The sequence below is a fragment of the Ambystoma mexicanum genome, chromosome 12, assembly GCF_040938575.1.
Source record: "Ambystoma mexicanum isolate Mex_15411 chromosome 12, UKY_AmexF1_1, whole genome shotgun sequence".
NCBI classification, from domain to species: domain Eukaryota; kingdom Metazoa; phylum Chordata; class Amphibia; order Caudata; family Ambystomatidae; genus Ambystoma; species Ambystoma mexicanum.
The window spans coordinates 420,950,105-420,971,601 of NC_090936.1; the positions used below are offsets into that span (position 1 = coordinate 420,950,105).

At 47.2% G+C, this 21,497-nt stretch overlaps 1 protein-coding gene across 3 annotated transcripts in view; it reads left to right on the forward strand.

Annotated features, from left to right (window-relative positions):
• The window catches only part of DDX11 (DEAD/H-box helicase 11), a 1,292,375-nt gene that overhangs the window by 321,782 nt on the left and 949,096 nt on the right, over positions 1-21,497 (forward strand). For all 3 annotated transcript variants that reach the window (XM_069628571.1, XM_069628573.1, XM_069628572.1), the window contains exon 7: positions 19,247-19,354. In XM_069628571.1, the coding sequence (XP_069484672.1) occupies positions 19,247-19,354 (108 nt within the window). The remainder of the gene's footprint in view (positions 1-19,246; positions 19,355-21,497) is intronic.

The window sequence follows — 21,497 nt, forward strand, 5'->3', positions numbered from 1 at the left end:
TGGGGGCCTGCAAGGCGTTGTTATCTTCCTGCATGATCTGAGGGAGAGAGATCCTCGAAACATACTCTCTTTGGGCCTGAAGGTCTAGGTGCTCCCTTTCTAATAGCTCTTGATGGAATTTTTCCATTATCTCGAGTTTATCCCTCTCCGAACTGCACAGCTCCCCTTTTGGGTTTTTTAATTGTACTATGTAATTGCGGGAGTTTTGTTTGCGAAGTTTAGCTGCAAGAAACCTATTTGCTTTGCTCCCCTGGACATAGTATGTCTGCTTGGTATTAATTAGTGTTTGCGCTGTGCGTTCCGCTACGTGTGCCTCTAGTTGGGCTCTTGCCCTCCTATCCACCCCTAAGTGTTTTTTGGGATTGCCTAGCTTTGTGTTGAGTTTCTGCTTCCTTTAGTGCTGCTTACAGGCTGTTTTTGATGAGTTCCCTTTCCCTTATGTATGCTGACGTTCGTGAGATAAATTCACCCCGTATTACAGCCCAGACTGCTCCCCAGTTTGTCTCCCCATTATCATTCTCCTGGAAGTAGTTCTGGATCGTCTCTTCCATGTGCGCTCTATGAGCCAGGTCTTTCAAAATCATTTTGTTCAGTCGCCATGGTCTACGGTTCTTATAGATGGACTGGGCCATCTCCATTTGTACCAGGACTGGAGCATGGTCCAACACATATTGGGCTTCTATTTCCACTTTGGTAATGCATGGGATCGGGGTTGAGGACACCAGCACCATGTCAATTCTTGAATACCCCTTAGGGTCCGCTGAGTAATGGGTGAACTCTCTCTGTTGGCCATGGAAGAACCTCCATGTTTCTATAACTCCCAGGTCCCTGAAGAGTTTGCCCAACGCCTACCTGTTTCTTGCATCTGCTGCTGTGGGTGGAAGTGTTTTGTCCAAGGCGGGGTCCATAACACAGTTAAAGTCGGCACCTATTATTGTCTGACCCTCACACCAACCCCCCAGAGTTTTCAGTACTTGTCTCAGGAATAATTCTTGTCCCTCATTCAGGGTGTAGATTGCAATTAGTGTGTATAATTGATCTTGTATCATCCCTTTTAAGATTAAGTATCTTCCTTCCGGGTCCTCGTACATCGCCCGTTTTTTAAAGATCAGGTTGGCCCGAGTAGTATGGCAACCCCTTTGGTCTTCCTTCCTCCAGAATCTAGGTATTGGTGGGGGAACACCCTGTGCTTCAGTCTTCCCTCGTCTTCAGGGAGGAGGTGCGTTTCCTGCAAGAAAGCTATTGAAACCTGCATGTCTCTGAGTCTCGTCAGGATTGAGCGGCGTTTGACTGGAGAATTGAGGCCTTGCACATTGAGCAAGACTATATTCATTTCAACCATCTGAATTATGCAGGTGATCCTTTGCCTTCCGATTTGTTATCCCCCCTCGATCATCACTTTCCCTTGGACTATACTGATCCATGCCGATCCTTAGACTTGAATAACTTTGCAGCTTTCCATCCCTCCCTCCCCAGATCCCACCCCCACCCCCCTAGTACCCTTCAGAACAAAGTTCAATGAAACTTTCTCTGTGCCCTTTTCGGGGCGTTGGGTATCACGACTCCTCCCTCTTGTGCTCCGCCTGGACCTGTATTTGTCCTGCATTGATTCCAAAATGGTTTTCCCCCTCGCTCCGTCCGAGGGTAGTGTTGTTCCCTAAGATATTCATTATATTTGTATCTCCATTGTCCCGGAGACATGCTCCGCTTTCCCCAGTTCTAGATAGCTTAATCCTCCCAAGTAACCGTGTTTATTTCGTTAGCTGGCTTCTCCCTTTCCCCTCTGCTCCTCGCTTTTTTGATGGGATCGAGGACCATTCCCATTGTTTTGGATTCCCGCTTCTGAGGCTGCGGGCAGGGATCGAGTACGGGAGCTGTTCCTCCTCCTCCAGGTGCAGGAGCGCAACTCCTTCCTTGCAAGTGGTGATTCGGTGTTGTTTGCCCTCTCAGGGGAACTGCAGGCCAAAGGGATATGTCCACCTGTAAATGACCCCCTTAGACCTTAGCACCTTTGTGACCGGAGCCATTAATCTTCTTTTATGTAAGGTCGAAAGGGCCAAGTCTTGGTACAGCTGGACCTGGGATCCATTGATTGTGACTGGCTGTAAGTTTCTTGTTGCTCGGAGGATTGCCTCCTTCACAGTGTAGGAAGTCATTGCCACTAGGACATCTCTGGGCCTGGCTCCCGGCTCCCTCCTAGGGGGGCCAACTCTGTGCACTCTATAGACCTGTATGTCCTCTCATTGGACATCCTTTAGGAGGCTACTGAAACATAGCTGCATTGACTCCTTCAGGTCTTTGTCGCCAATGGATTCGGGTAGGCCCTTGACACGTATGTTAGATCTCTGGGATCTGTTCTCTAGATCCTCTGCTTGAAGTTCTAGATTGTGTGTGGCCCTGGCTGGACTGTTTTGAATCTTCTGTGATTTCTGAGAGTCCTGCTTCTGCCGCGTCAACCCTCTCTCCTAGGCCTGTAATGTCCTTTTTTTACTTCCTGAATTGAAGATCGGAGCTCCTCCCTTATTGACTTTAGTTGCTCCTGGAGGGCCTCCATCATCCGGGTCTCCATTCCCTGGAGACATTCTTTGAGATCTTCTTTGTTCAGAGCCATCTTCGTAGGGGTGTCCGCAGGCCGATGAAGGTCGCGTGCCCCTGTTGTCTCCCTCTGGAGTTCTTTGGTCCGGTACTGTCCCCAGCAGTGTTCCAGCTGTGCGTTACGGGTTCTGTGTGAGGTGCCTTTGGACTCGGTTCTTGGAATCTGTTTGGGGGGGGGGGCTGTTATGCTCACCTGGCTCCCACAGGGGCGTCGATCTGAACTGTACAGCTGCGGTCTCCACCAATGTGACGCGTAGTGCCGAGATGACAGACTGGACTGGCCCACCTAGCTTCGTTTGCTTGGCCCGTAGGAGTATTCTTCTGCAAGTGGAGAAAGGGAACTAACCACCCGTGGAGTTGAGTGTTAACCCCCACCCCCGCTGTTCTCCCCACTGATCACCTTTACTGTCCCCTCTTATAGTCTCACCTGATGGTTTGGAAAGATGAGCTCTCCATCCTGCATTGAGCGCAGGGGCGTGTAGATACCAGTTGCTTCACTGGTTCGAAGGAATTGGTGAGTTCCAGAACAATATTGACTCTGAGATTTCCGGCGAGACGCTGTAAGTATATAGTTCGTAAGAGTTCAAATGTCTGACTTTCACTCTTGTCCGATTCCTTGCAGGTTGCAGCTTGACCGTAGCGAAGAGTTCCTCGTGGCAACTGGTAACATTCAGGTAAGGATTTGTATTATCCAACTCAGTTCGATAAAATAATGTCAGTATGTAACCTGTTGCTTTCTCCCTTATTCAGGTGCAGAGAGAAATTATGAAGTCTCGGGGAATAATGCCTCCGGTGGTAAAATTAGGTAAGTCTATTGTGGTGAGAAGGATTCACCTTGTTTCACCTTGCTGTCCTTTTGTTCCCCACAGGGGCCGGGTGCGGCGAAGATGCGGTGGAGGCTGCGCCGACCCGTGAAGAGGAATAGTACCCCTGGCGGTAAAATCAGGTAAGTCTATGGGGGTAACTAATATTGCCTCTGTTTATTCCCTTGGCTCACCTTGCTGTTCTTGTGTTCCCCCTAGGTGCCGGAGTGCGGCGGGAACATGCAGAAAGATGCGGTGCATTGTGAAGATGCTGCGAAGGCCGGTCAGTTCAGCGCAGCGCTGCAGCAGGCGAGGCGACGCGCATAAAATAACTTCTTTCTTCCAGCTCGAAGGCACGGTGAATCGGGAGGTCAGGTAAGGATCAAAGGTATTGCTCTTGTTCTAACCTTTTCTCCTTCTTTCTCCCTTATTCTAGGAGCTCCAGACTCGAGGCGGGCGTGGCAGAAGACTGGATGCAGACTTGCAGGCACGGTGAGCGTTACGCTGCTGGATGCTGAATAACACGAAGCGTGTGCTGCTCTTCAGACGTGGTTTAAATAGCCTCCAAAGTAGTCCTAGCTAAGTATTCCTCCCCGACCTCACCCGAGTAAAAAATAGTCCCTAGGTAAAGTAGTCCCTTCCAAGCCTCTTTTGGCTTTGAGCTCTTGCAGCATGGTCTGCATCAGGTAAGTTTGCAGCATGGTCTGCATCAGGTAAGTTTGCATCATGGTCTGCATCAGGTAAGTTTTAATCTATGAGCCTGGCGCCTATGGCGCCAGGACTGACTCTCCATATGAGCCTGGCGCCATAGACGCCAGGACTGCACCCAAATAGCCCCTAGCAGGGGTTGTTGGGCTTGCTTGGAATAACTTGATGCCTGCTTCCGGGGTTGCTGGACTTGATCTGGATCCCCAGGGGTAGGCATCATGACAGGGGCCTTGTCGGTTCAATTGGGGTTGCAGGTTTAGTCGGGGTGATTGTTTCGATGCGGGTGTCGCGTTTTTATGTTTACCCCGTCTCCCAGCGTGGGCCAGGATCCTTGCGCCTGCGCTCCCCGAGGGATACCTTTGTCGGGGGAGGGCGACAGTGCCCGGCTCAGGAGTCTTCCTCCCACTGCCTGTAGGTTTGGTTTGGCCGCTGTCGGATTTGGGTGATTTACCCCGTGTACAACTGCTGCCCTGCCATTGATGCTGGCTTATTTGAACTAGCGCATCTTGGTCTTCAGGCCCCCATATCATCTCCCTGTTGCGGGTGGCTCCCTGCGTGAGGTTGCCCGATTGTCCAAAGACCTCTTTGATGGTTCTCTGCGGCTGCCCGCCTCAGTCTCGCACCCCGCCTCCGAATGGTGCACAGGTGCGAGCTGTGTTGGGCTCTTGCCTGGGCTGGCTCTTCTCTAGCTGTTCCTATGCTCTTTGCGCCTGTTTTGTGTCCTGGGGAGCTCCAACCCCCGGGAGGCAATTGATGGTCCTTTCTGGTTGCCGGGGGATGTGGATCCCCCCCCAAGAGGTTAGCCGTCCCCTTGTGTTTGTAGCGATGTGTGCCCTCCGCCTGATGAGACCCGGGTCCAGAGGATGCCACGAGTCCAGTCAATCCCCCGTTTCTCGTTGTGCCAATCTGTTGTTTGCATCCCCTTTGTAGACAGCACTGAGAGCGGGCCCCCACCGCCGCCCCCAGATCGGTCCCCCAGTCTCCTGTTTACCGTTTTGCTGTGGTCGAGGGGTGGGGGGCCCTTGTCTGGGGCAGAATTAACGCTGCTTCCAGTGGTCGCCCCACGGGGGCTAATCAGCATAAAAGGGGGACATTACTTGGGCACAGACTAAACCATGCGTTGGGGGGGTTCCCCAGGCCCTCCAATATGTGCCCCAGCGCCCCTTATAGAGGCCTTTTGTCCTTCCCCACCCCTCTCCTTACTTGACAGGCGGGCCCGAGCTCGGAGCTCCTCACCCCTCAGCTTCAGGGGGCCATGTGTGCTCACGCAGCCACAGCCATCTGCCTCCACAGGCTCGGCCCGCGCCCCCCCGGGGTTAAAGGGGCCGCAGGGGCCTGAGCCCACGGCGGCAGGGAACAGCAGAGACCACCCCTCCAGGGGCAGGCCAGCCGCAGTAGCACATCCACTGCCCCGGGGGAGCGGAGGGGGCATGAGAGCCGAGGGCCGCAGCAACGCCGAGGCGGGCAGCCGCCAGATGATTTAGCCCGAGGGGGGACCGTCGGCGGGGCTACGGGAGGTCTCGCCGCCCGCCCCGTTCCCAGGGCAGCGTGCCTCTCCTCTCTCCCGGCACGGCCACCCGCAGCGGTTGGGGAACGGTTTTGGCGGGCTATCAGCCTGGATGGCCGCTCCTATGCGGGACCCCTCTGCAGTCTGGATACTGCCGCGTTCCAGCGCCCGCAGCCTTGTTCACCCAATTCCAGCTGCGAGTGAGTCAGCTCCCCTGCTCGCTTCTATGATTTAGGACTGGCTGGGGGACTTCGTGGAGGTGCTATTGTCTCTGTTGAATCTCCCGCTCGAACGGAGCTCGGAGGAGTGTGTCTACCTTAGACGGCGGCCATCTTGGAATCCTCTTAAGGGAAATTGTAAACCATGGATCTCTATGGGAGCCCTTTGTAACTTTGGTTCTGAGGAATGTGAGAACGCCGGTTTTGCCATGCTAATGCCCATCTAGCCTCCACTGATCTGCACCAAGACCCCCTCCTGGTCTGAATACTTGATCCCAGCCCTGCAGCTCTAAAGGTGATCATGACAGTATGACATATTCAAGGGCACTTCCAGTAAGAAAGAGTCAGGTTCTAAGAGTGTCTTTGTCTCAAAATCGAATGCAAGTATAGGCAATGAGGCACTGAATACCCAAGCTGAACTGATTAGTACTCCTACCCATGTAGAAGGCTGTTCTCTTCAAATGAACCCGGAAACAAGGGTGGAACAGAACCCGGATAATATGTCTAAAAAGGAAATTAATGAATTAGTCAGACAAAAATAAACTATGAACTTTGGGGTTCTTTGCTGGCAGGGGAAGGTAGCAGAGTAACCAAAATTCATAAGACCGTGAGGGATCAAACCCAGGGTGGAGTATCGAGAGGGGGACTTGACCCAGGAGAGACATACCCCAAGGGAGAAACGAGTGTCGGGTGCCCAGTAGATCAAAGAAATTTAACAAGTAGTGTTAAATGTCCAAATGTTGGGGAAGGGGAAAGTGCAATGAATGGAATAAATGCCAACTGCTATGATAACTTGCTTCCGGATATCTACGGAGAGGAGAAGGGGTATAGTACTCAACCATATATATCAAGGGCCCCTGGGATGGAAATGACGAATCTGAGAGAGACAATTTTTGCAGAAGACTACAACCTAATTCTGACTTATGTTTTTGAAGGTGGGGGTCCACCTTCTCTTAATCGTTATATAATTCTGAGTCTATTTAATGAGATTCCGGGGCTCAGGCTCATTTCATCTAGAGATATTAGGCTGGTGGACTTTATCCATAACATACAATACGGTTTTGTGAGATTAGTGATACCCTCCGGACTGGTATATCATTTACTAGTGAGTGAAACGGAAAATCTACAAAGGGTTGGATATGATATCTTCCCTTTTATTTACCCCTGTAACAAGGAGGACCTTAACAGGGAACAAGTCATAATTACAGAGCCATCTAGATTAGAACCGTCAGTCCGAGACATTGCTCTGGAAACTAACAGTACAAATGAGGAAATTAATTGGAGATGGCTTGCACTAACGCTCAAGGAATCCATTACACAACTAAAGGATTTGAAGCAAAACCTCTAGCGCTGAACATTTTACATTAATATCATGGAATTTTTAGAGGCTTTCCTACCTCAAACTGTGCGATTATCTTCACTCTTTTTCCATAATTTTTCTACAGGAAATGGCAGCCTCATACAATATTGTTTGATGGCTATGAAGTTACTTGTCTGCCAGCGATTCAGGGGATTGCGGGGAGACCTGCTGGTGGCTTAGTGGTCGTCATACAAAAATGGTTTGGGCTTACGTAAACAAAATGTCTGGACTATTTCTGGTGGAATTTTGGTTACCTCCCTAGAACGCACCGCTCACTGGACTCTAAAATGGTTATTATTGTTTAACATTTATTGGTTGCCAAAGAGTAATATAGATGAGACCCTAGTGAAACTGGTTGGAATAATTTGCGAGTGGTTGGACGATCATGGGGGGGGGGCACATTATAGCAGCAGGGGATTTTTATTCAGACTGTGCAACCGATAATATAACTAAAATGAAAATGATATTGTCTGATACTAATGAGGTCTCGGCAGGGGCGCATAAAGAATTGAGTTACATCCACGATAGACTATATATTTGTCAGTAAAATCCTTGGCGACGGCCTAATTAAAGTCAAGGTGAAGTCTAATATATATAGTAATCATGCCATGCTATATGCCAACTTTGATAGGGGATTTATTAAAGGACCATTAATTGTGCCTAATCTATCTGTCCTTGTAAAGGTGCAGAAATCCTGACTAACCTGGAATTTAAAACACATGTGTAAGTTTAACTCTGTAATGCTTACTGATTTGGAAAATAGTAGCATGGAATGCAAGATAAACAGATATTTGCATGTGAAATTCAAAGAAAATCTAGAGGGACTTATTAACACGATGGTGAAAGCTGACCATAATAAAGTCAGATGGGTCAAGATGCCCAGTCATAAGTCCAATTATCTTGTTCTAGTAAAGAAGAAAGCTCTTCGTAGAAGCATCAGAGTCCTGAACAAAGAGCTGCCTAGGTGCCCAGAGGGACAAATCAGGATTAAAAAGTTAAAAATGTGCTATAAGAACTGGCTTATCTCCTTTCGCCGCCAATTATATTACAAGACCGGAGGCGAGCATTATGCTTATTCTTCTTTAATTACCGCTCAACAGCAATTAAAAACTTTCACTTTTTAAACTGTTTATTTTTTATTTTTATAAGAACAAATGCCCAAAAGGCTTAAAAAAAGAAAACAAACAAAACATGAAGACATGAAACTATCAATCCCAAGAATCATAGAGGCTCTGTAGTCCAATGACAATCCCTTGGTAAGTATAAACCCCTGTGTCCTTTGATCCTATCCTCTTCTTTTTTTGCTGGCTCGACAGTTAAGTACTCTGTTAATTTGCGGGCTTTATTATTACATTAGGTCAAGAGCTGTGTTTCATTTTAACATACGCATTTGCTAGCGTTATTTTCTAGTGTCAATAAGCAGCGCGTAGGAGTGTATTATTGCTTGCGGGCGCAGCGTATTTACTCAAGCGCGTCGCGTTGTGTGGTAGAGTGCGACTCGTGTTGGCGCCCGTTAGAGGTGATATTTATTTCCAGAGATGGGCGCATTAGAGGGAATGGGTATCCCGCAAGTGATCTTACTAACTTCGGGGAGCCCATTCCCTCAGTAACAGAAAGAGCGCGAAAGGTGCGTATTCGCTCCGGAGCCGCGGACGGAGAGGCAGGCTCATTGGAGCATTCCGCGCATGCGCGGAGGGGTTTTTCCACTCGCGTAACGTTCTTTACTCGAGCGTTACGTGTTTTGACAGTTCCCCAAGACCCAGGCACACGGAAAGACTCGATCCTGATCAATGCGCGTTTTTAAGAGGCTAAAAAAAGAAGAAAAAAAAAAGAAAAGAAAATACATATCTGATTTACACGCTCGTGAGCTGCCTTGTAGCAGACAGCCTAAGCTATTTCTGGGCAGCAGATACCAGTACCTCCAGTCAGGCAGACATGGCCTGTGACAGGGGAGAAGAGTGCTTGGAGGAGTACTCTGACCAGGATCAGGAGCTGCAAGAGGAGGAGTTCGACCTCTCTCAGAGTTTTAAGAAGGTTTTGGGGGATTCCCTGGTTAGAGCAGTGGCTCAAGGGGTTCAGCCTATTCAGGACAGGCGTCAAGTCCTTGAAGACATATTGGGCACTAAAGCTGGCAGGGATGAAGACACAAGTGAGGGGACCTCCACCAACAAGCCTCTACAGAAAGAACATAGGGGGTGTAAAGCAGCCCGTAAGAGGAAACACTCTTCTACCCCCCCGGTCGTAGATATGGGGAAGAGAGAGAAGTCCCTAGAGGCAGCTGACGCCTTTGACAGGCTAAAGGACGCGTTCCTTTCTAGATCGGCGGTGCCCAGCCTCGTACCCCCTACCCCAGGGGCGAAAAACATAGGAGCTTTGCCGTCGCCCTCAGATGAATACGATGAGCAAGAGGAAGAGGTGAGAAGTCTGTCAGAGAGCAATAAGGAGAAAGGGAAAGAGAGACAGACAGAAAAAGATGCCAGCATGGTGGAGAGGGTCCCCGAGGAGGACATGTCGGACATGTTTGAGCCTGAAGCCATCAGGCATCCACGGACTGGACGCCATCCCCTAAAATGGCGCTATACATGTCCCAGAAAATAAGGAAACCATTGGAGAAGGAGATCAGGTTCAGGTTGAGATCAGAATGTCCCAGGCCAGAGCTCTCGGGCAAGGTGGCCGAGACCCCAGAGCTTGGCCCCAAAATGCTGACTTTCATTACAAAAGCCAGTAAGGACACGAGAAGAGGGATGGATCGCACATGGAGGTCCTGTCAGGATAAGGTATTAGATCTGACAGGCCCGATAGCAAAAATCATGGACCTCGCAGAGACGGCAAAGGACACCGGAGAGCCGGTGGACCCGTATGTACTAGCTGGATGGGCTCAAAGAGCCGTATGCCTCTTAGGAAATGCAAACACTGCCATTTCAGCAGAGAGGCCTAGGTTTACGCTCTTGAAGATAGACAATAAGTTGGGAGAAGGGGCCCAAGGTCTTCTTTTTTGGCGACACGTTCATCAAAGAAATTAACAGATTTATAGGGACTTATACTGCTCTTGAGAGGGCTCAGGCATCGATCCGAAAAGTTTTCCCTACTCGTGTTTTTGCAGGGGCCGGCCGCAATAGAGGTCGCTAGTCCGGCCGCCTCAATTACAACAGGAAAACTCAGGAGCCCAGGGCCCAATACTGGGAGTCACGCCAACAGGACGCGTTCTTCCCGAGCAGAGGCAGAAGTTTCACAGGGGGCCGAGGAAGAGGATACTTCAGGCACCAGAATAGCCCCACAGGTGAGAAAGAGCTCCGCGAGTTATCCCCCGGTGGGCGGGATTGCTTTTTATGAACAACTGGCGCGCATTATCAGCAGACGCGTGGGTGCTTCCGACAGTTCAGGGATTTCAGCTAGATTTCATGGAAGAGCCGAGGCAGCCCCAACCCCCTCAGCGCATGCATTCCTCAGCGGAGGAGATAGCTCTTCTAGATGCAGAGTTAGAGGCGCTAGCGCAAAAACAGGCGATAGAGAGAGCGCAGCCTCAGGCAGAGGGTTTTCTGAGCAACATGTTCTTGTGCACCGAAGAGGGAAGGTGAGGCCAGTTATCAATTTGAGGGAGCTGAACGGGTGGCTGGTTTACAGGCACTTCAAGATGGAGGGGATGCACTTATTGTCAGACCTCCTAAGGAAAGACGATTGGCTAGCCCGGCTAGATTTAAAGGACACATACCTTACAATTCCAGTAGCACCGTTATACCGTTGCTTTCTACGTTTCAGGTGGAAAGAGGATATATGGCAGTTCAAGACGTTGCCTTTCGGGCTAGCGTCGGCGCCTTGGGCCTTCACAAAGCTAATGAGGCCTATAGCCACCGCAATGCGAGAACAGGGCATAAGGATGATCATATATTTGGACGACATCCTTCTCATGGCGGAGAGCAGAGAAAGACTGCAGAGACCGATTCAGTGGTCGACTGCTTTCATCTCCAGCCTAGGCTTCTTGATCAGCAAAGAGAAGTCAGTCCCCATCCCAAGCAGGAACCTAGAATTCCTAGGTTTCACCATAGATACAAGAAGGGCCACTCTAGCCCTCCCACCCTCCAGAATAAGAGCCATCAAGAAGGATCTGAGGTCAGCTCTGGGGAGACAGCTTATTTCGCTTTGGAATCTAGCCAGGATAGTGGGACTTCTGGCGGCCTCGATTCAGGCTTTTTTCCCCGGGCCTCTGCACTATCGAGCCCTTCAGAGGCTCAAGATCAAGTACCTCCAGAAAGGATGGAGATACCATCATCAGGTCCCTCTGGACGAGGACAGCAGGACAGAACTCCATTGGTGGCTGAGCAATATGGAAGCATGGAACGGCAGAGCCATCTTCGGGAGACATGCCAGAGCTCATTATAGAATCGGATGCCAGCAGGTCGGGCTGGGGAGCCAGGTGCGGAAGCACAGAAAAAGAAGGAAAGTGGTCTCCAGAAGAGCTGGAGCTGCATATCAATTGCTTGGAGCTTCTGGCGGGATCATTTGCAGTAAAAGCCTTCTCCAGAGACAAGGCTCAGTGCTGCATTCTGCTTCGCATGGACAATATCTCCACAGTGAGGTATATCAGCAAGCTAGGTGGAACAAAGTCCAAGATGCTAGTGGAGATTCCCAAGGACTTCTGGCATTTCTGCCTGAGCAAGAACATAGCAGTCAAAGCAGAATATCTTACGGGAACGAAGAATACTGTGGCCGATTGGAATTCTCGCTATCTAGTAGACTCCAGCGACTGAAGACTACACTAATCAGTTTTCAACCAATTGCAGCACAAATGGGGGCTGCTGCATACAGATCTGTTGGCCTCCAGGCTAAATGCACACCTGCAGAACTACTTCAGCTGGAGACTAGATCCAGAAGTATTGGGAACGGACGCGTTCCTTCAGTCTTGGGGACTGCACGTTCATTATGCATTTCCCCCCTTCGCGATGATAGCCAGAACCCTAGCGAAGGAGCGCAGGGACAAGGCAGAGTTAGTGATAATAACTCCGGAATGGAGTTCTCAAGCCTGGTTTCCAATTCTGATGGAACTTTCCACAGATTTCCCTCAGAGGATCTTACACCGAGAAGATTTTCTCCTAGATCCAGCAGGAGCGCCTCGCCCTCTGATCCTGGATCGGAGCCTGACACTGCTGGCCTGCAGAATTTCAGGCGAAGGTGGCGCTTGCCGGGACTTTCAGAGGAGGCTACAGAGCTCATCAAAGTATCATGGGCTCCCTCGACTGTCAGGAGCTATAATTCCGCTTGGCAAGCCTGGATGTTATGGTGCAGGGAGAGGAGTATTCCTCCCTTTTCAGCCCCTATAGCTCAAGTCATAAACTTCCTGGTGGCCCTGAGCGCACAGGGGAAGGCATTCAGAACAATAGGTGTGTATAGGTCAGCCATTTCGGCGGGTCACGATCTGGTGGATGGAGTGCCAGCGGGAGAGCATCCGGCAGTGATAAGGGCATTAAAGTGAGCAAGCCGCCGCTGCCTAGGTATTCAGTCCTATGGGACGTCACGAAAGTGCTACGTATGCTAGAGCAATCGCCAAGAAACAAGCTCCTGTCAGAGAAGCAATTGTCTGGGAAGCTAGCTACATTGCTATGTTTGGTTTCGTGCAGACGTATTTCTGATGTGAGAGCTCTCGAGAAGATCTTCTATCCGGAGGGAATAGCTTTCAACATAGCGCAGCGCACCAAAACTAACTCCAGGATAATTACTTTCCCGTATTTTCCAGATAACAGCAAGCTCTGCGTAGCGCAATACGTAATGAGATATGAGGCAGTTACAGCCGCGATGAGACATGTAGGGGTGACTCAACTGCTCATTGCGCGTAGGAAGCCTTTCAGAGCAGTAGCTGCAGCAACCATAGCGAGATGGGTGAAAGAAGTCATGGAATTGGCTGGGATAGACATATCTATATTCAGAGCTCATTCAGCCAGGGGAGCTATGGCTTCGGGAGCTTTTGCAGCTGGAGTTCCGCTGCAGGAGATCATGAAAGCCGCAGACTGGGCCAGTGATTCAGTATTCAGGAGTTTCTTTTTTAGGCCAGTGACTAATATTACAGCAGCAGTGATACAAAGCTTTGAACAAGCCTAATGCTCGCCTCCGGTCTTGTGATAGAATACAGATTGCCCATGCGACAAGCGCAGGAAGTCTTGATTCTATTAAAGACACGGAGGCAAGCATTATCCTGCCCTTCAGGGGTTAAAATCTAGGAATAATGTTGTACTGCATTATTATCATTGGAATTTGAAGAGGAATTCCCCGACCCTAATGATAATGACCTTCTCTTTGTTGTAAGAGAAGAGCAGAAAAGTAACAGAGATTGATGGAATGACAAGGGTCTACACTTCAAAGCGTAGCAGAGAGATACGAGTTGTTTGAAGTTTAATCTGTTTAATAATTGCAAGAGCTAGACATCAATGGAGGAAGAAAAAAGAAGAGGAAAGGACCTAAGGACACGGGGTTTATACTTACCAAGGGATTGTCATTGGTGGACAGAATGGAGGCTAAGGACTACAGAGCCTCTAGGATTCTTGGGATTGATAGTTTCATGTCTTCATGTTTTCGTTTTTAAGCCTTTTGGGCATATGATCTTAAAAAAAAAAAAGAGGTTTAAAAAGTGAAAGTTTTGAATTGCTGTTGAGCAGTAAATGAAGAAGAATAAGCATAATGCTTGCCTCCGTGTCTTTAATAGAATCAAGACTTCCTGCGCTTGTCGCATGGGCAATCTGTATTGTATCAGCAGGATTATGAAAATATGATGGTGGCCATTAGGGATAATTCAGCTAAGGCATTCTGGGCCAAAAATAATGAATTAGAGAATGGTCAGTATGTCGCCCTGGCGATTCCGATCTCAGACCATGATTGGAATGGGCATTTCCAGAATATCTACAGGCAAGGCACCCGGGTTTACAGGGGAGAAGAATCACCCAATGTGAATTGGTCATTAAATATAAAAATTAAGAACACACAAAGACTAATATTGAGGTTGAGTACATCCAGAGCAGCGGCCCCTAATTAGCTTTTAAATCTTCTGTTTAAGAGTAGCCCAGACTTATGGGCCAAGGTCCTGTTTGTTCTCTTTTGGGATATTGTTAGTTCAAAGCAAACACCAGGTAGCTGGAAATTATCCCACGTGATACCTATATACAAGAAAGGCGTGAGAACATCCCCAAAAACTATAGGCCCATTGCAATCATCGACGCAGACTGCAAGATCTTCGCCTCATTATTGCTAGAACATATAGAGAAATGGTGTTCTGAAAATAACATTCTGAATTGGCAGCAGATTGGTTTCCGAACATTTACAGGAACCGAACGTGGGGGCTTGCTAATGCGTAGTTTGCAAGAAATGGCCTGGGAAATAAATGCGTGTCCAGTTTACGTAGCTTCCTTGGACTTATTGTTGGCGTTCAATAGAGTGGATAGATGCCTGCTATGGCATAAACTCTATGCCTTAGGTATACCGGGAGGCCTTTTAAGCATGCTGATCCAGCTGCATGAGGATTCCTAAATACAGGTTGGGGTATCGAGGGAAAGGCATCTCACCAAAGAAAGAAAGACATCACACGGATTACGACAGGGGTGTATACTAGCAGGTGTGGTATTAGATGCAGCATCTTTTGTTGCACCAAAAATTGGCGGATTGAGATTGGCATGGACAGTTTATGCAGACGATTTTTGTTTTGATTGATCACACCCCTGGTTGTCTGCAAAAACTGATTGATGCCTTCTATAAATATATGAAGGTGAATGCTTTAAAGATTAATCTGGTGAAAACAGTCATTCTTAGATTTTATAAATCTAAAGCCTCAAAATTCTCTTTTAAAAAAAAAAAAAAAAAAAAGCAATGTCTGGAACATCGTCCACTGTCTTTACATTGCCTAAGTGGCCGGGAGCGGTCGGGAGCAGTGCTCCTCTACTTTTTTTAATTACATTTTACTGTTCCTATACTTTTATTTTAAAAAGAAACCATTCCGGAACGGTTTCTTTTCAAAATATAAGTGTAGGAAGAAGTTGAAACTTGCACTTTCAGTGCACTACACTAAACGTTCCTTTGAACAACATGTGCATGTGTTTTGGAGTTTGTATTGTGCGTGGGAGGGGGGGGGTGACGATGGGGTTTGTGGGGACCAGTGTAGGCCAGTAGGGAACATTGTTCCACTACTTATTTTCGTACACTTCGACCACTGTGTAAAGATAATAGCCAAATCAAATATGACATACTTGGGGTATCCAATCTTGGCAAATCCATCAAAGGCGTTCTATTGAAACTATATGAGAGCCAAAGCTCTCAAATTGGCAAACCAGCTAAGACTAGTTGATATGAGATTTGGTAAGTTCTCTATGATTCCAGCTATCAAATTCTACACGGCTAAAATAATTCCTAAATTCTGTCATGTGCTTGATTATTTTTTTTCCCTGCTCGGGCTTGTAAAGAGATTAATTTCTATGAGGCTTTGATATGGAGACAAGTGTTATTTCATATCCCAAAAGGGTTACTTATACAGCTATACGCTATGATCTGGGCTTATACTCATTACATATTATTATTGAGTGGAAGAGATAAAATCTGTTTAGGAAACTATACGTCAACAAGAAAAATTCCCTATATTATAGGATGAGTGTTGAATTTATGACTGGGAAGCTAAATAGGGGTTTCATTCATGACCTGAAACAAGAATCGTTAGAGGTACTGCTCAGAGCAGGAATATCTGAAAATGTATTTCTTTTATGCCCGCTTAAAGTCAAGAAAATTCTATAAGCAAGAGACTGGGGTCTTACAATGACAAAAACACTGGAATCAAAACTGTATGCTCAGGTGGTCTCGCATATTAAGGCCCCAGGGACTATGCGACCATATTTAATACGTTTTCCCAACAAAAGAATGAGGAATGATTTTATGCGAATAAGAATGAATGTTTTGCCTACTAGAGACATTTTAAAGATTACAGGCATTGAAGATGATTCAAGATGTAGATACTGTAAAAAAAAAAAAAGTAGATACACGAAACATTGCAGCACATAGTGCTATGTTGTCGTCCATTACTTCTGTATATAATTAATTATTTTAGTAAATTTGGCCCAAATACGAATATGTTTTCCTGAATCTATTATGGTTGAATATGTCGCCTGGAGCATCAGTTAGTTTGCATTTGTCACTGATGATGCTTTTTAAAATGTCTGTAATCTCTGTTTGTAATAATTGTTAATGTTTTGATTTTGAAGGAATGTAATGATCGAATTGATAATGTAACTGATGAACATGTTTTAGATTGAATTGTTATGTACTGCAAAATGAAAACAAAAGTGTATTAGTTTGTTATTTTATCTCATTGTATATTTTGTAAAGGCTTCTAGTAAACCAAAACAAATAAAAGAAATGAAAATGTACCAGACTTTGAGCTCTACTTTATAGCAGCACAACTGCAGGCAATACTGGTGTGGACAGACACTAGGGGGGGGGGGACTGCTGGTGGGGCTGCTGGAGACCCTTCCGGCGACCCTTCCGGCTCACCAGCAGGGGACATAGCTACTGTGGGCACGATGGGAGGAAAGGGGGATACCAACATATTCTAGGTGGTGAGAACGCTCTGGAGGAAACTCTTGCCGAAACTGCAGGTCTCCGTACTCTATAGTTTAGACTTACCATGATGGGTGGACCCAGGACTTCGCTTGGCGATGGAGAGGATAAGAATATCTGGTTTGGGAAATAGGGGATGTAAGACAATGGGGGGCCTGCGCAATGGCGAGAGGTTGATGTTCTTTGAGGAATGGAGCACTCGCTACAGGGTGGCAAAGGAGCATTTTTTAACATATGGTATGGTTACCAGACAGCTGGCTTCCATGGGGTCAGAGATCCTGGAGGAACCGCAGACGAGTTTGTTGATGCAGGTGCTCCTTACACAGGCATCGCAGAGTTCATTACCCACAAAGGAATTAATGGTTCAGGGTACAATGCACAGGGATATAGGCGGTCCGATTCCATAGGGATAATGGACGAAAGATTGGGAGCAGGTCCGCAAAGTATCGCGGAATGCAAGGTTTCAGCTTATCCAATTTAATATCCTGCATAGGGTGTATTTGACTCCCGTCAAACTACGTGCAATGGACAAAGCTTTGAGTTGTGACTGTCCTAGGTGTGCGACAGGGACAGCAGGGATATGGCATGGCATATGCTCTGGGGATGTCTGGTTGTGGCACGTTACTGGCAGGCAGTAATAGCAAAGGTTAATAAACGGATTAGCTCTAATTTTGAGTGCTCTCCGGAGGTGTGTTTATGGGGCTTACTCCCAGGTGGGAAACGGAAAACTAGAAATCGAATGGCCCAGTTAATGCTGTTACTAGCAAAGAGACGAGTGGCCATTGCCTGGAAGAAACCTCAGGGTCCATCAATGGTGCACTGGAAGGAAGATATTTGCAGGTGGGGGATGGCAGAGTTGGATATATTGCTCAAAACAAGGGACCCCGAGATGGAGGGAGGGGCGACAGTGAAATGGGGCCATCTGTTGGAGGAGTTACAGTTCTCTGCAGATTTGAAACCCCGCTGAGAGAGCGGAGTGAGCGAACAAAGTATCTGTGGTGTAGACTATAATGATAGGGAGAGGTGGGAATGCCCGTAGGGCGCGGGAAGCCTGAGGGTTGGGGGGGGGCAGATGCCATGTAATCCATTGTACTCTAATTCTTTTTGAAAATGTACTACTACTGACAGTTATGCGTACTATTCTATATTACTGGGTATGCACTGAAACTCGAATAAACAAATGTATATTGCATACTGTTCGCGACATAGTATTTACTACTGTTTTTTGTAAATTGTTTTCCTCATCTTTTGTCAAAAATGGTTCTGCAAATGCATCATTTCAGCACATTATTTGAGAAAATGTTCTCAAGGCGAAAGCCCAGCGCAACTCCCTCAGTTATTCTTGGCTCCCTCGCTATGCTCAGCCACCTGTGTGTTTGAGGAAATATTTATGTTCCTCCACTCAAAATTTTCACCAGATGTACTGGGTATTTTTCATGTTGGCTTGAAGGAAACTGTATGGCTTTTTATCAAATTTTTCTCAATAACTGTGCTGTAAAATGCATCATTTCAGCACATTATTTTTAAAAATGTTTTCGGGGGTGGAGGGGAATCCCCCACCAAACCAACCCCGCTAATGCTTTTGGGCTGCCACGCTATGCTGAGCCAGTTGCCAATAAAATGTCACCAGGCATGACTGCCCATGAATCATGACATTTTATGGATATTTTTCATGCTTCCCCAGAGAAAAAATAGTACGTTGTATGGCTTTTTATCACATTTTTCTAATAGATTATGCTGCTAAATGGGTCAGGGTTGAGTATGGACTGGTAAGAAGCTGGAGGATTTAATGAGTTATGACGTGATGTGATTTATGATGTGTAATATTTTAAAGGTTTGCATTTAAACCAATAAAATTAATTTAAAAAAATCAAAAATGCATAATTTCAGCCTATATATTTTAAAAACAATTTCTCTCAGGTAGTGGAATCGGCTTCCCCAACCCTTCCCCTCAATTCTTTTTGGCTTTGCTAGGTCACTCGTGCTAATTTGAGGAAATATTTAGGACCCTCCTTAGACAACATTCATCACCCTGTGAGGCGTTACCCATGAATCATTTAGAATCTTGCTGCGCCTTGCTGTCTTTGCCTCTGCCCCTCTGAGGTAGGACTGGCACTATATGTCTCCCTGGTAGGGTTCCCAACTCAGGCTGAGAGGTGTTCCCATCCCCTCTTGACAAGGCCAGAGTCGTGACCTTGTCGCAGAATCTTGTGTTCAATCGGATGTTAACATGCATTTAGTGGTTCCATTACTAAGTGGTGGTCTTGGTGGTGGAAGTGACAGACCTAACATTCCATCTACCATTAAAAAAAAAAAAGTGTCTGATGCCTTAACCATTCATTTACTACACTAAAGACTCCCACATTGTGGAGATGGTATCGGCAACAGAGCTGCGACTTGTTCAACTCACAACGTTTTAATGAACCATTTAATAAATAAACCCTTTTGAAAAAGTCTTTATTTCCAATTGCAGATTTACTATTGCAGCAGAACGCACTCACAGTTGGCTCAGTTTGTGCATGAGGTTCAGAAGAGCCCTTTTGGAAAAGACACGAGGCTGATATCACTGGGTTCACGGCAGGTAATTTCAGAAACATTGCATTTTCCTTTGATCTGACTAGTTTAGCACCTGCTCCCAATTTTGGCAATTTGGAAATGCTGCTTGTACTCAGAATAGCGTTTATTTGGAATATGTAGTGCGACGAAGGCGCTCAGCATAGAGTTTTTGTAATATGTATTGTAACGAAGTAGCGTCATGTCATAAAATGTATATTTCAATAGAGCAGTAACCAATCGTTTTTCCACTTTCAGCATAGTAACTGTATCTAAAGCACAAACGTGTAGATGGTGCACTGCAAGGAAAAATAATTAAAAAATAAGTTAAATTAGGCTCCCAAAAAAGGTGCTTCAACATGGAATTTTTAAAAATAAAATCCAGACACATTTATAGAAGAGGCTGACGGACACGGCACCGTCACTCAAGGTGACGAACATGTGTATGCATTTCTACAGTGAAACATATGGGACAGTTTCGCAGATTATATAAACTAACCATGTCCAAACAACAAACATTGGATATTTTTTGGCTGTCTTCTGGGCTTTACAACACAAAGCCTCCTCTCTTCAAATTACTCGAAGGGGCAATTCACGAATTCCTGCAAGTCTTTGTTGAGTCATAGAAAATATTATTTATTTAATTATGTCAAACTAACATACATATTTTACCTTCTACAAATGGATCAACTCGCACAATGTGAGATGTTTTTTAGTGGGGGACAAGTGTATTCCTTGTATGTCGTTAGTCATTAAATTATTTGTTGGACATGTTAATAGTGTTAATGTTGCACGTACCCCTATGTATTAACTGTATTAAAAATAAAATATTTTGAAAAAAGAAGTAAAGATGACATGGGAGGGGGCGTGGCTTGGCAGCCATGGAGTAGGCTGCTTTTCCCGTGTGCTCCTGTCTATTCTGCAGTGATCCTGATGCACGTGATGTTCAAAAGCTGAAGTTGGAAGTTATAAATTGGTTTGGCGGTTGTCGGAATATCAGGAGCACGTGTTGAGCGACCATAGGCTTGGAAACATGCTGGAATACAGAAGTTATGAAGATACGGAACAAAGACTGGTCCCGAGGCGGTGAAAACAAAAAGGCAGAAGCCCTAGACAAAGGGAGACACTGCAATGCGGACTGGGTCTGTGACAGTGACCGCAATATATTCAGTGAAGGCAGGAGACGATAGCTGGGAACACTGCAGCGCACTCCGAACATTAAAGCAAGCAGCCTTCAGCGGACCTAAGCGCTGCATGCCCAGAGGGATACCTTGTTGTGGGCTGGGCACGCGCTCAGTGAGCTATATTGTTGCGACCTACAGATTGGGAATCGCAACGAGGGAAGCTGCAGTGCGCTCGAAGGCTTGGCACAAATGAGCCCTGACACACAACCCAGCTCGGCGCGGACGAGAGTCAAGAGGTAAGAGCGCCCTAATATATGAGAACATATGAGGAGGAGCAGACGAACGCCGACCAGTGGGGGGGGGGGGAGACATTCTGAGGTGGTTCCCCCACTGAAGTGAAGCCGCAGACCAGCTGGGCTCCGCTGTCCATACACAGCAAGAGAGATACCTGAGGTGAACTGCAGGGCCGACTGGGGCCGTGGCCCATTTGGCACTGGGAATTTGAGGCCGTGGCACCTGGGGACACCGCAGTAAGCGAGCAAGGCAGTCATTAGCTGTGAAGCCCAGGGCAGTACAGTGACTGTAGAGCGAACCTGATTGACACTACCCGGCGGGTAGTGTACGACATTGCAGAGGGCTCTCCGCCAGGATTCTACTCCGTGTGCCCTGGTGTATGGAAGGCAGGAGCCACAGGCTGTGCCACTGTGGCCAGGGCTTTGTGGCTTGCAAGAGGACATTCGAGCGGTCGGGTGAGCCGCCTAGTGCGAAAAGGCATTGGGTGGGGGCCCAGGAAGAAGGTGACCAATTCCAAATAATGCGCTCCGAATATTAGCCACCAGAGAAGGGACGCAGCTGACCGGGGTAGCCCCGTAAGAGACCTGCTCACGACGTAGCGCAGGAGCTGGAGCCCGCATGCACACAAAGATGAGGAGAAGGCGATATGGAGAAAGGTTGGTGTTGACGTGAGGCGCTCACATCAGTAAAGGAGTGGTAAGACACCGGAAAGCCGCCGGGGATTTGGACAATAATTAAGATACAGCAAATGAT